This window comes from Aethalodelphis obliquidens, unplaced genomic scaffold (assembly GCF_003676395.1).
Source record: "Aethalodelphis obliquidens isolate GAN/ISIS:26980383/991018 unplaced genomic scaffold, ASM367639v1 scaffold10, whole genome shotgun sequence".
In the NCBI taxonomy this organism is placed as follows: Eukaryota; Metazoa; Chordata; class Mammalia; order Artiodactyla; family Delphinidae; genus Aethalodelphis; species Aethalodelphis obliquidens.
This window is the reverse complement of record NW_020837954.1, coordinates 32235099-32249605: the sequence shown is the minus strand read 5'-3', so window position 1 is coordinate 32249605 and position 14507 is coordinate 32235099. Positions and strand designations below refer to the sequence as shown.

At 36.7% G+C, this 14507-nt stretch overlaps 1 protein-coding gene across 3 annotated transcripts in view; it reads right to left on the bottom strand.

Moving 5' to 3' along the window:
• Positions 1-1845: 1845 nt before the first annotated feature.
• ARID4A (AT-rich interaction domain 4A) overlaps positions 1846-14507 on the bottom strand; it is a 58645-nt gene continuing 45983 nt past the window's right edge. For all 3 annotated transcript variants that reach the window (XM_027111369.1, XM_027111368.1, XM_027111370.1), the window contains 5 exons: positions 12563-13699; positions 12193-12297; positions 8490-8696; positions 7714-7860; positions 1846-3701 (listed from right to left, as the gene is read on the bottom strand). In XM_027111369.1, the coding sequence (XP_026967170.1) occupies positions 3598-3701; positions 7714-7860; positions 8490-8696; positions 12193-12297; positions 12563-13699 (1700 nt within the window). In that variant the 3' untranslated portion in view covers positions 1846-3597. The remainder of the gene's footprint in view (positions 3702-7713; positions 7861-8489; positions 8697-12192; positions 12298-12562; positions 13700-14507) is intronic.

Here is a 14507-nt window from a genome sequence, read left to right as displayed (position 1 = left end):
TAAATGCAATATATTCAATACAAGGTGAGTTGTCAAGTAAAATAATACAGATTGAAAATGCTATCAGAGCATAAAAGAGTGTGATATTCTGGGGGGGTGGTAAGAAGTCAGCAAAAGCTTCCCGGAAAAGTGGCTCTTGAAATGGCTCTGGATAAGTAGGGATGGGGTGGGGGAGACAGAAGGAGCAAGAGGCCGAGGTCGGCAGCTATAAGATTTAGGCAATGCCTGAATAACTCTGCTTTACCTGGCTCCTGCTTCTTCTGCCTCAGGTCTGTTCTCTTACCACCAATTTCTCCTCCTCAATGTGCCTGAGCATTTTACTCACCATATCACTCCTCCCATTTGTCTAACCAATTTATAATCCCCACTGGGGCCCAGTTTTACTGTTGCTTTCTCTGCAAAGTCTTCGCCGACCATCTTTGCCTTCAAACTAGTTGGGCTCTGTATCGTTTTCTCGTGGCACACCATAACTTCATATGCTAATCACACCTGCAGTTAAGAATTACATGGGGGCTTCCCTGGTGGCGCAGTGGTTAAGAAACCGCCTGCCAATACAGGGGACACGGGTTCAAGCCCTGGTCCACGAAGATCCCATGTGCCGCAGAGCAACTAAGCCCATGTGCCACAACTACTTAGCCTGCGCTCTAGAGCCCGTGAGCCACAACTACTGAGCCTGCACGCCACAACTACTGAAGCCCGTGCGCCTAGAGCCCATGCTTCACAACAAGAGAAGCCACCACGAGAAGCCTATGCATGGCAACAAAGAGTAGCCCCTGCTTACCGCAACTAGAGAAAGCCCGCACGCAGCAATGGAGACCCAATGCAGCCAAAAATTAATTAATTAAAAAAAGAATTACATGGGATAATTGTTTAACATATAACTCTTTAGGTTATGCAGTCCACAAATACAGGGACTTTTTTCTGTCATGTTCACTGTTAGGTCTCCTGAGCCTTAGCACAATGCCTGGCACATCAAAGATACCAAATAAATTTTTTATGATCAAAAATTCATAAATTTTTGATGACTGAATTCTAAAACGTGTGGTTGAATATAGCTTCAAATGCTTTCACAATGTTGATAGCTATGTTATACTACAGGGCGTATAAGAAAGGTATAGAAGCAAATTAACAGCATGATGCATAAAGATTTCCAATTAAAAGCAATTTCGTAGAAGACATAGGATATATGTGCTAGATACGAACATCTTTCTTAGTGAAGGGCAGGAAAACTAGAAATTTAACATAAACAACAATAAAAGCACACATGGAATATTAAAACAGAAATCTCCATAATCTTCAAATAACTTGACTTTATAGATAGCACCTTCCATTTTAGATACTAAAGAGTATATTTTTATTTTTTTAGTCATATGCAAGAGCTATCTACTCAAAATTTAGCTAATCTCAAAATATGGTCAATATCTGAATTTAATACCTAGTCAATATTCTTACAAATTTCAGTAACTTTCATAATCCTTTCCAGCTCCCCAAAATAAAAGGATTTTAAGTGTCCATATACCCATTCAATGAATTTATAATTTTACTCTCTGTAGCAAGATCCCAGTACATCATCACCAGATTCATATTGATTAGAAAGGACACTATTCAAGCTGATACATCATTAAAATATCTAATGTATGAATCTAAAGTTGCCTCCTAGTTCCAACTGTATTTGAATGACACACTTTTAAAATTTTTATAATTAAGTACTAGAAATATTTAATTGTAGAGACTGAAGAATATATTGAATATGCTTTGTTTTATGAAGTCTGGTTTTCCAACTGTGAGTTATTGGCACTTAGGGGAAAAAAACAATCACTTAAATGAAAACTAAAAATATAAAGCCTATGTTTAAAACATGGCCTTTATTAATACTGCCCACTGAGCTCCATTTTTATTTTACATTGAAATACTTCTGCTTTGCAAAGAAAAGACAGAAAAGTGCATTTTACAAGAGTACTTTTTTGTTTTTAATTCTCTGCGAAAATGGAAGGAATCTGAATCACAAGTTCACAATGTGGTAAAATGAAATTAAGAAACAATGATTTCATTAATGCTATGCCATCACTAGTGTTTGGCTCTGACTCTGTTCTTGTAAATCAGATCCTGATATACAGTCTAGAGCATCTAGGTTATTACTCTACGCATATTAAACACAGGAAAGAAGGTTTAAAAAAAAACCCTTTCAATGTACAAACATGAATTTAAAAACTGATTTTAAAAAATCACCTTTTTACATAATGTATATGGCAAAACTGCTTTAAATACATGATTTTGGAAGAATTATTTACAAAATGTATCAGTCTGTGAAACAATTCACAAACAAAGCATACATAATTGCTTTACTTAGTTGTTGCATCTCAACTTTGGGAGATATAAATTTATTCGGCAGTATAGCAAACATAAAAACTGTGACAAAATATCTTAAGGGCAACCAAAAATTTGATCCTCAAAACAGTTTAAGTACTAGGACTGCCAAAGTTTCTAAACAAGGACATACTTTAATGATCCAGATGCCCATTTGTAGTTCTACACTGTTTGAAGGACTGAGACAGACTCCCTTCAGTACAGGCAAAGCCGCTGGATGCAACCTCCTGTAAAAGGGACAGCTGAGAGCTATTGTCATTCGAAGAGTGAATTAACCTAGAATTTTCTTTTTTTCAATTTTATTAATATTTTAAAAAATACATAAAAATACAACATCCAATGTCTGAATAAATATATTTAACAAGTTGCAAGATAATACCTTATTTTACACAAAATTTTCAGCTTTAGAAATCTTGTTAAATAACTTCATTGTTGTTATATATTTCATTTTTGTCTTTTTGTAACAAAATAAAAACTCTGAAATTACATAGAAAAAAGACAAAATATTTTTGTCAAGGGATAAGATAGTCCACTGAAAACTTATTCACAATTCCACTGTAAACATTAATAAACATTAAAATATTTGCATAATTGTGTGCTCAAAAATCCTATAAAAAGTGGAAGACTTATTACAACTGTAGTTTTCAGTCAACTACACTTCCTTTCACAATTTATTTTGTCCCATTTACACCTTAAACCTGGGCACACTGCTGAACATATACTTTGGCAGTTCTAAATAGCAAGTGCTTCCACAAAAAAAAAAAAAAAGAAAACCAACAACAACAATAAAAAAACACAACATAAACCCCCTACTCACCAAGTGTTCAAATACATCTCAGTGAAAGTGCAGCAGTAACTATTTAGCTGGATATTTTGATGTTTATCATGTGCACTTGCTTGTCTATGATTTCTATAACACCTGAAAGCTTTATTATACAAATTCAAATTTGCTAAGTGCCCTTTTTCTATCTTCACAAAAAAACGAAAAAAAAAATTAAAAATTATGACAAATATGGCAGGCTGCCTAAACTTCAGTTATTAATCAGCTTATTTTTCTTGCAACAGAAAAAAAAAGAAAAGAGAAGGGAATAGATACAATCCAGCCTGGAAAAGTGTACAGGATATACTTAGCAATGTCAAACCAGTTGAGTGCTTTCTGTGGTTGTATTTCAGGGATTTGGGATTTATGTCCTTGGCAGCAAACTGCTGGGAAGGCAGAGAAAACATTTATCACCTGCATTCTACAGCAAGTACGTTCTGTGGGGGAGATGATGAGGAGGGACTCATTCCAGTGTCTGATGAAGCAGATGACATGGAGGCTCCTGCATGAGACACTGTAGGATCAAAGAAGCTACATTAGACCCGACAACTATCACACAAAGATACCCAGCCACCGGCAAATCAAAAATAAATTTCTTAACATTATTCACTTCAATTATAGTCCTCTTAAATGGTGCATGAAGGAATAACAACATTTTGTCAGCAAAAATTTTGTTTGGTTCAATTGAGTGGAATCAGTCTCTCATCACTTAAGTAACTCAGTTCAAAAAAGGAACCAGAAAATGTAAAGACTAAAGAGATATAAAATCTTAAATCGCAGGCTTCCCTGGTGGCGTAGTGGTTGAGAGTCCGCCTGCCGATGCAGGGGACACGGGTTCGTGCCCCGGTCTGGGAAGATCCCACATGCCGCGGAGCGGCTGGGCCCGTGAGCCTGCGTGTCCGGAGCCTGTGCTCCGCAACGGGAGAGGCCACAACAGTGAGAGGCCCGCGTACCGCAAAAAAAAAAATTAAAACAAATCTTAACTCCCTACTTGAAACATCCCTGAAAGAAACTCACCTTGTCCCAAATCAGAAACGAGATCAACCTGAGATAAATTTTCACTATAGCAAATTCCTGCTTTATCTCTGGGTTATAGGACCATAAAAGAATTCACTTATCCTAGAGAATTTCTTTTAACCAGCTAACCATTGGCTTCCTATCTTTATCCTGTCCCAATATACCCGATGGACACAAAACTTTCATAAGCAAGAAGCAGTAATCTAAGTCAGGTATCAGAATCATGGGATCAGGATGGAAATGTGGGTGAGTGATTAGAAAGTCTTCAAATGACTTTAACAAAACTCTCCAGGAGCATGGAGCTTGGATTAAAGATCATTACTCTATACATCAGGTGCTCTGTCATTTTTTAGTTTTTACTTTTTTCTTTGCAGGGCCCTCCTACCTCCTGCTAATGTTTGCCCAATTATTCCTATCTTACTTAAAGTCTTAATTTTTGTTTAAGTATACATTCCTCAATGTGTGTACTGCCAAAATGACATGTAACTCATTACTACAAATTCTAATATGTGTGCTAGAAGTCACTCAATGTTTCACTTTAATAACTCACTTCACACACAAAAAATTAAGAAAACAAAAAAGGGAAGAAGACTATAAGAAAATCATCTTTTTAGTTGTCTGAACTTATATGACCTTTAGGAAACTCAAAGCCGTTGAAGGTTCTCTGAAGAAAAGCTCAATTTGTTAATTTGTTCTTCTTTCTGTGTTTAAAAATGCTGTAAAAACTTCTTGCTATTTACAGTTTTTAAAGAAAAGGACAGGGGCTTCCCTGGTGGCGCAGTGGTTGAGAGTCCGCCTGCCGATGCAAGGGACACGGGTTCGTGCCCCAGTCTGGGAAGATCCCACATGCCGCGGAGCGGCTAGGCCCGTGAGCCATGGCCACTGAGCCTGCGCATCCGGAGCCTGTGCTCCGCAACAGGAGAGGCCACAACAGTGAGAGGCCTGCGTACTGCAAAAAAAAAAAAAAGAAAAGAAAAAGAAGAAAAGGACAAACATGGAAGATTGATCTCTTTCCTTTTGCTCCATCACATTTCCAGGAATTGAAAACTGCTGGACTTGGAGTAGATTCAAGACCACATATGACACAGGCCATTTTATTAATAATTCATCCCCTAACTCTCTGCCATAGATAGAAAACTTCTCTCAAGATGGGCAAGCCTATCAGATAATTTACTGTTCTTTTTCTTAAAGGGACATCCCTCCTAGAGCCCTCCCCTCCTGTTCCATCCTATTCCTGAAATAGTTGCTTTGTAGGCCTGTTATGTAGTGATTATTCTACGGCTTCCATGTGCCATCACCTTGAGATTTTCCTTACTGTTTTCCTATGTGGGATTCCTTGTTTGCTGGATGTCACATTATCTTAATAGCTTGGCTTCTAGTTTTTAATGTCACCATTGAGAAATCTGACGTGAGAAATCTGATGCTGTTCTGAGACCCAGTTTTTTGTATATACCTTTATATGGTAAGCTTTTGGAACCTTACCTCTATCCACAGAGTTCTGAAATTTCATAATGTGCTTTGGTGTGATTTTTTTCCTCCATTCTTTATAGAGGTCGCAGGGAGTCCTTTCAATTTTCTAACCCATCTCCTTCAGTTCTGGAAGTTTTTCTTATTTCTTTGATCACAACTTCCTCCTATGTTTATTCAGTGTTCTCTTTCTAGAAATCCTATGATTCAGAAGTTGGATGTCCCAGCCAGATCCTATATTTCTCTTAGTTATTCTCTCCTATTATCTTTTTGATATTTTACTGGGATTTCTTTAGCCTTGCTATCTTACCTTTCTATTTATTTATTTTTTATTCCAAATATCATATTTTTAATTTTTAAGAGATGAATTCATTGATAGTATCATATTCTTGTTTCAAGATGGCAATATCTTTCCTGTAACTCTGGATATTAATTATAGTTTGTTGTTTTTATATGGCACATTGTCCAAGTTACTTTTTTCTACTGAATATTTTGGTTTCTGTCTTTATGTAAAGGCTTTCCTCAAACATCTGGTCTTGTGGCTTCCATATTTAAGGGGGAGCATTAAAAAGCTAACTGGAGGCTATACATGAGGCCGCCGGGCTTTTAAATGTTGGGCAGTGCACACATAGTGATTTGTAAGGATTTTGCTTTTTGGTTCAGGAACCTCCAAATGCTGGTATCTATGTTAGATCACTTCCCTTGGGCAGTTTCTCCAGAGGAATCTTTCAATCTCCTTCCAGGAATGAGCATAAGCTTGGTTACCAGCTTTCAGAGAGACAAGAAGATGAGATCGTTGGTTGGAAAAGGGACAGAAGTCTCATCATTTAGTACTGGAAACTTTCACTCAAGCTCCTTATTTTTGGTTTAGCACCTAACCCTCACCTTCAGCTATGGCTGGTGTCCCTGGGTCTTTCTATAAGCCTGTTGATCCCTCTCAGCCTCCAATAACTTAATCTCCTATTTTCTGCTGGAGTTAGGGGAAAAGGTAGTTTGCTTCAGAGGGTGGGATGAAATGATCCAATTTCTCCTTCCTTTTTCAAACCATCTCCAATTTTCATCCTCACACCTCACACTGTCCTCAGAGCTCTTCTGGGGTGATGTAGTGTGAATTAGCTTGCTTCTCATTGTTTTGTCCCACTAGAAGGATAAACAAGCTTAGGTGTTTAGCATTCTGTCATCTGCTAGGACAGTTACAGTCCATCTGCTTCTCAGCTTCCAAAAGATATGCTGCTGACATTTCTTGCCTACCTTAGTCAGTCTGCTGTCCCATTCTCTCGTCCTTGTGGGTATAGGGCTTTTAATTTTCTTTACTATTATTTTAGTGAGGCCTGGGCTTGGGGTAGATATGAGATGTCAATGTTTAACTAGAAGTCAATGCTATACATTTTTAAGGTTTAGTTCAGATGCTATTCTCTCCTCATGATTATTCCGAAGTCATCTCTCCTTCCATCAACTCCTGTTCTTGTTAATATCACTCTCAGGGCCCTCAACATACAGTTTCACTAGACGTTAAGACGTTGAGATCGAGGTCTGTATCTCATTCATCTCTGTACTTCCACCACCTGAAAGAGGGCCTGGCATATGGTATGTGTGCATTAATGTTGTAAAGCTGAACTATCTTATATAGTAGTTGCTTAGGAAATGACTTATGATCCCAACAAGATAACCTCCTAGAGGATAAGCCATATCCCTCTTCATTTTGATGAACCCCATAATGAAAAATATAGTGCCTGTTAATAGGCAGCCAATAAATGTTTGTTGAGCAGTGAGAGAAATTCAGAGGGAGTAAGCTCTTCTTAAGAACCCACCACATTTAGTAAAATCACACATTTGGTAAAACAGTTCATAGTCTCTTTCAAGAGTCTCATTCTGATTCAGTTGTTGACTCACTTCAACAATAGCAACAAAGAAGAAAACACTAGGAATCTAAAAGATAACAATAAGTATATACTATATTAAAAAGTGGCAAACCTAAATCTTCTAAAACGATAGGACATATATTTGAAAAACAGGGGGAAGAAAAATTATAATCAAATTACCTTCTCTGTCTTTCTTTTTTAATCTTTTTCTCCTCCTATCTATGGTTGCAACTTCAGACTTCAAAGACATGTAATACTTTCTGATTTCCTGTAGTTTTTCTTGGAGAAAAGAGATTCTCTCCGTACTGTTCATGTTATCTAATTCATCTAAAAGGGAAAAAAAGTTAATCTGGATTTAAAAATAATTCTATGAGAAAAAATGATGGCAGTTCTATCAAAAGTCCAATTCATAAATCAACAAACGCTTTAGTTTATTAAAACCTAACAGTACACTAAATAAGGCTCTATAAAAATGGAAGCCCTTAATTAAATTCATGAATAAGATTTCTATATATATCCCAAATATTCCACTAAACATGTATTACTTAATGATGTATTACTGAAATAATCAGAAAAGCACAAGGAAACATCAACATTCAGCAACTCTGATCTATAATTGTAGCTATTTATCCAAATAGTGTCTTTGTATTGATGTTTTCCTCATTTATTAGTTATTTCCAATTGTCAGTACAAGAAAGGGTGTTTAAGTTTCATCAATTTATATAAATCATACATGTCTCATTCCATAACTGGAGAGCTTTCTCCAATCAATATTTATCAAGTTAGTATTATAAAAAGACACAGATTTGTATTTAAGATAATAAGTAGTGATTATTAATAAGACAACATTTAGGATATGTAAATAAATGAATTTGCTAATCATTATTCCTTATTTTGACATTTCAAAATATATACCACTTTGTAATATACATTCAAGTTTTCTGTAAGTTTCTTACTGAGTTGAAAACTCCACTTATATGTCCGAGGAGATGAATTCGGATGTTTTTCTTTCTGTTTATCTTTTTCTCCATCTTTGATGTGAGGGGATATTCTTGCAGGAGATCGTGCAAGCTTCTGTGGCTTAGATACACTAAGATGCTTTACTGGGGTACATTTACTTGAATTGTCTAGGACAGGAAGATCTTCACTATCACTGCTTTGTCCTATAATAAGAAAAAGTTGACTCAGGTTATAAATGATAAAAATCTCAAACATTAAAATGCAACGGACCCAGTAATTCCATTTTTCGGTATCCTAAAGAAATAAATGCACAAATGTGCTAACTTTTATAACAATAAAAAGATGGAAATAACCTAAATACCCACCAAAAGGGAAATGGCTAAGAATTATATATCAGTATTATTGAATACTGTGCTAAAGTTGTTAAAAAGAATAAGCTAGAGTTCCTAAGAAAAATGGCAAAATATCCAAAATACATTGTGAAATGATAAAGTTAAAAAACAATAAGCACAGTATTGCCCCACTTATGTTCAAAACAAAACATAAAAACAACCCAAAAGGGGACCAACCCAAACTATACACATGAACAAGCATAAAATACACATCCAACTTTTAACATATGTATAATATATAAAATGTGTCAGATATTTGTTTGCAAGTCTACATCCCTCCTCACCAAATGTGTATTTAAAGATGCTTTTGGTTTTCACTTAATAACAAATTAGAATTTTCTCTCAACTTTTTCTGCTTTTTTCCAAAGTCTACACCCTACTTCCATCCTATTCACTCTCAACAGCCAACCTTCCCTTCTACTGAAAAGGCAAAGTTGAGGGTTACACACTCACTTTCCCAGCCCCTCCCCTACTGTATCTGTCCTTATCTCCCTTTTTGGGCCTCAAAAAGGAGACTGTTAATTCTGGGCAAACTAATCTCTTCAGCTATACTCTTGAAACCATTTATTCCCAGCTCCTCTGAAATATCCCAATGTCATTTTATCTTTCTTCCTTTTCCAGATGCTTCTTTAAGCATCTTTTTCCATGCCTAAAGCTTTCCTACCCTTAGAGAGAGAGGGAGGGAAGGAGAGGAAAGCCTCCCCCTTTAGCTGGCACCTCTTTCCTTCTCTCTAGGGTCAAATTTCATGAAAGAGAAATTCTTTGTCTTTCTTATTTCCATACTTTCTAATCATGTCTCCTTCCCATGCTCTTGTTAGGGCCCCAAACACTTACTATTCACCAAATTCAATGAATATATTTTAATCCTACTTGAATATTCTATTGCATTTGAAACATCTTTCTTATTCAAACCAACTAGTGTTTACTGATTTTCATTTATCTCTAATCTGCTTCTACTCTGCTATTCCTGGCCCATTTAAAGGGATATGCCACATAATTCCACTTCTGGTTCTTTTTCTTCTCATTTTACAACCCTCCCATAGCAGCTTTATCACCTTGTAATCCTTCAACAACTATCTTCTAAAAACAGACTTTCTTCAAAGCTCCAGAGCCTTATTTTCCTAATACGCGGTATCTCTAAAAGCAACATTCCCTAAATTACTCTTCCAACAGCCTGCTGCTACTCCTATATGCTATATGTCAGTTAACCAGTTCCTCATATCTAACTAATAATAATTGAGTACTAGTGATTTTATGTCCCCATTCTCTTAATTCATTCCTTCTTTCACTGCCTTAGTTAAGCCAAAGATTCTTTCCAAAAAGAAAAACTGATCATCTCCTTTTTTTTTCCTTTTTAATCTTTTTAACTTTTTGAGACAATCTTCAAACTTACAAAAAAGAGAAGAACAATTACCAAAGAATGTTTTTCTGCCATTTGAGGATAAGTTGCCCTGCCATATTTGAATACTTTAGTGTTCTCTTCTTACAAATAAGAACATTCTCCCTGTATTAGTTATCTTCAAATTAGCCCAAAACTTAGCAGTTTAAAACTACAAATGTTTAGTATCTCACACGGTTTCAGAGGGTTGGAATCTGGGAACAGCTTGGCTGTGTGGTCCAGCTCAGGGAATCTTGTGAGGTTGCAGTCAAGCTTTTAGCCAAGATTCTGGTCTCTGAAGACTTGACTGGAGCTGGAGGATATGCTCCAAGACGGCTCACTCACATGGCTGTTAGTGAGTTTTGGGAGGCCTCAGTTCCCTGCTGGCTGTTGGCAGGATATGCTCAGTTCCTCACCACGTGGGCCTCTCCATACACTGCTTGAGTGACCTCACACCATGGCAGCTAACCTCCCCCAGAGCAAGTGATCCAAGGGAGAGCAGGAAGGAATTTGCAGTGCCTTTTATGACCTATTCTCTGAAGACATACTCCATCACGTCCACTTTATTAGTTAGAAGTGAGTCACTAAATTCAGCTCACACTCAAGAGGAAGGGATTAGGCTTTGCCTCTTGAAGGGAAACATATCAACACATTTGTGGATATGTTTTAAAACCCACCACACTCCTAAAGAACCATAATACAACCATCAAAATCAGGAAATTAACACAGATATATTACTATCATCTAATCCTCAGATCCCACACAAGTATCTCTACTTGACCTGATAATGTTCTTTACAGCAATAGGATCCAGGTGAGAATTATATACTGCATTTAATTATCACACCTCCTAAGTCTCCTTTAATCTGGAACAGTTCCTCTTTCTTTGACTTTCATAACCTTGACAATTTTTAAAATCATAGGCCAGTCATTTTATAGAACATCCTTCAGTTTGAATTTGTTGATGGGTCCTCATGATTAGAGTCAGGTTATACATCTTTGACAGGAATATTACAGATGTGCAGCTATGTTCTTCTTACTGCGTCCTGTCAGGTGGTACATTTCACTTTGTCCCATTACTGGTGGTGTTCACTTCATTTGACTAAGGTGATGTCTGCCCAGCTCAGCCACTGTAAAGTTCTCATTTTCCCTTTGTAATTCCTGCTGTCTTTCTAGTCTCATCTCCCATCACTCTTTCTCTATACTCTAGACCTGTCTTGTCCAGCCACTAGCCATATCTGGTTATTGAGGACTTGAAATATGGCTCAAAGGTTTTTCTTTGAAATGCCTTTTATCTTAAATAAATTATATGCCCCTTCCTTGAAATATGTATCTACTGTAATCTAGAATTTCCCTTTCAGACTTGTATGAAGGCATGCTTTGGAGGTAAAATTTTAATTTGTTAAAATCAACCATGTTTATTTCTATTTACTATATTCTACAACTTAATTTTACTCCTTATTGTACAGAAATCTGTTTTTCATGTAATCTATTCTTACTGGTTTACTAATTTTCCTGTTTGTTTTAGTAAGAATTTTATTTCCCCGTATTTCAAACTTACTGTGTTACTATTTAAAAGTCAGTTTTTCTAGATGAAAGGAGAACATTCCATTCAGAAATGTAAACTTAATCTGCTTTTATTACCAGAGCAAATGTTATTTTTCTTTTGTTCAAGATTCCCAAATGTATTCCTCTAATATTAAACTGCTTTACATAAGAAATACAAATGAAATAAGCATAAAAAATAACCACAGCTATCCCAGCTCTAAATAAAATTGACAAGCACCTTCAGATTAAAAACTAATGGAAAAATTGCTACTTTTCAGAACATAATAAACCAAATTGAGTTTTAAGCTGACACAAATGATCAAGCCAACAAACTGCTGAAAGTACTAACACCATACTAAAGCCAGCACTGAAAAGTACCAACCTGCTCCATTCTTTTCATTTTTGGCTACAGCACTTGTTCGCTTTGGGGTTCGCTTCTGCTTTTTGGCCAATAATCCACTAGTTCCATCACTTGGCCTTTTCTGACCTGAAATAAGTGAAAAGAGAGATTTAGAAAAAAGAAATCAAGAGCAAGAACATTCATTCACCTATTTACTCTACACAAATTTCCACGTGTATGTTAAAAAGGAAAAAAAGGAGGGGAGGGAGGGAGAGAGGAAAGAAGGAAGGAAGGAAGGAAGAAGGGAAGGAGGGAGGGAGGGTACTTAACAGATCATTAGTTCCTAAAACTCTTGGCTCACTAGTTTTTGGTTTTAATATAACAGTTGATTTTCTCCCTAGGAAGTCCTTACCCTTCTCTCTGCTCTCTCTTTCTTGAACAATTATACTACAGGTACCAGAGGCAACGCTGGCTTCAAATCCATTTGCTGATTCCCTCTCACAGAGACCTTCTTGAGATTCTTCAGCAATACTATCGACCTCAATGGTTACGTCACTCTCACTTTTTATACTTCGAGACTCATCTTGGCTGAGAGTAAGTGGTGAAGCCACTGAAAAGTTATGCTGTACTGCAGGAGGTAGGGCAGGTGGAATAGAAACAAGAGAGTTAGATTCAGAGCTTTCAACTACTACATCCTCAGTACTGGTCTTATCCTTTTCATCCAAATCGTCCAAATCTACTTCATGGCAAACCAAGGTTTCCGGCCCAATCAGAGGCATTGCATCCTCTTCTTCTTTTAGCGGAGTATTTACAGTTTCTTCAGCTGGACTATCAAATTTTTCTTTAGTCAATTCTTGAATGCATTGGTTTGGCTCTGCTATTAATGATGGCATTCCTTCATTTTCTATTTCAAAGTGTTGTTCAAAATTTAAGTTTTTCATTCCGTCAGATGCAACACAATCACTGGTCCTTTCTTGAGAAATACTATTTGTCATTTCCATTCCATTCTCCATTCTTACTTTTTTCTCTGGTGATGACTGTCCCAGTATTTTCCGTTTCAACTTTTTTTCTTTTGCACACTGGTCAATTTCATCTTCTGTAGCAGAAGAAAAGTTTTTATTGTCTAATGAAGAAAATTCTATACTCTGAGCTTCTATATGAGGTTCAGTTCCTGCTTCATCCTGGCTAAATGATGAAATCTTTATAATTTCTAAAGAAAGATCTTTTGTCTTGCTTCGTCTTCCCTTTCCTTTAGGAGATTTTTCTGCCTCTTTCTTAACTTCTTCTACTTGTTCCACTTTATTTCCAAAAATCTGTACTATTTGTTCATTCTCTCCAACTTCTAACTTCAAGGTTTCTAAAGGCTGCATTTGAGTCCTATCATTTTCTTTTAATATATGTGTAGCAATCTTTGGATTTTCTTCATCTAGTTTATCATCACTTAAACTTTCATTTTTTTCTAATTCTTCTTTAATATCAGGAGAAAGTTCTTCATTCATCAAATTCTTTTCTAAAAGGTCTTCTGTTTCACTATCAGATGAACAGGAGTCTGCAAGAGGAAATACTGTATTACAAAGGTTTCTATCTTAATTACCAAATGCAATTTTATAATAAAAATTCTGCCAAAGACAAAACTCTTTATCAAGTACCTCTGAATACCTCCTTGTAGAAATTTCTTATGTAAAATAAATCAGGACTTCCCTGGTGACACAATGGTTAAGAATCCGCCTGCCAATGCAGAGGACACGGGTTCAAGCCCTGGTCTGGAAAGATCCCACATGCCGCAGAGCAACTAAGCCTGTGCACCACAACCACTGAGCCTGTGCTCTAGAGCCCACATGCCACAACTACTGAGCCCGCACGCCGCAACTACTGAAGCCCGCGCACCTAGAGCCTGTGCTCCGCAACAAGAGAAGCCACCACAATGAGAAGCCCACGCACCAAAATGAAGAGTAGCCCCCGCTTACTACAACTAGAGACAGCCCACGCGCAGCAACGAAGACCCAACGCAGCCAAAGATAAATAAATAAATTTAAAAAAAAAATCATACATTTGTGCCAAAATGGGGGAGGGGAGACCTCAAATTCCATGTGAAAATACATTGCATAGAAAATATTACTGTCTCAATTCTATAAAAGAGCTATTTTGCAATTTTTACTAGTATCGTATTTAGGCTACAGTAACCCCTAGAAAAAGCAAAGGACTAGTACTGAGATATGAAGTTAATATGTTAAGTGGTTTGATCTGAGATCTAGAAGGTACTGATTAATAAATGAGATGCCCATTTTGTGTCCTTAGAAAGGAATATGATATTCTACTTAATTCTGAAAAGATGTACAGAATGAGAAGCTTGAATT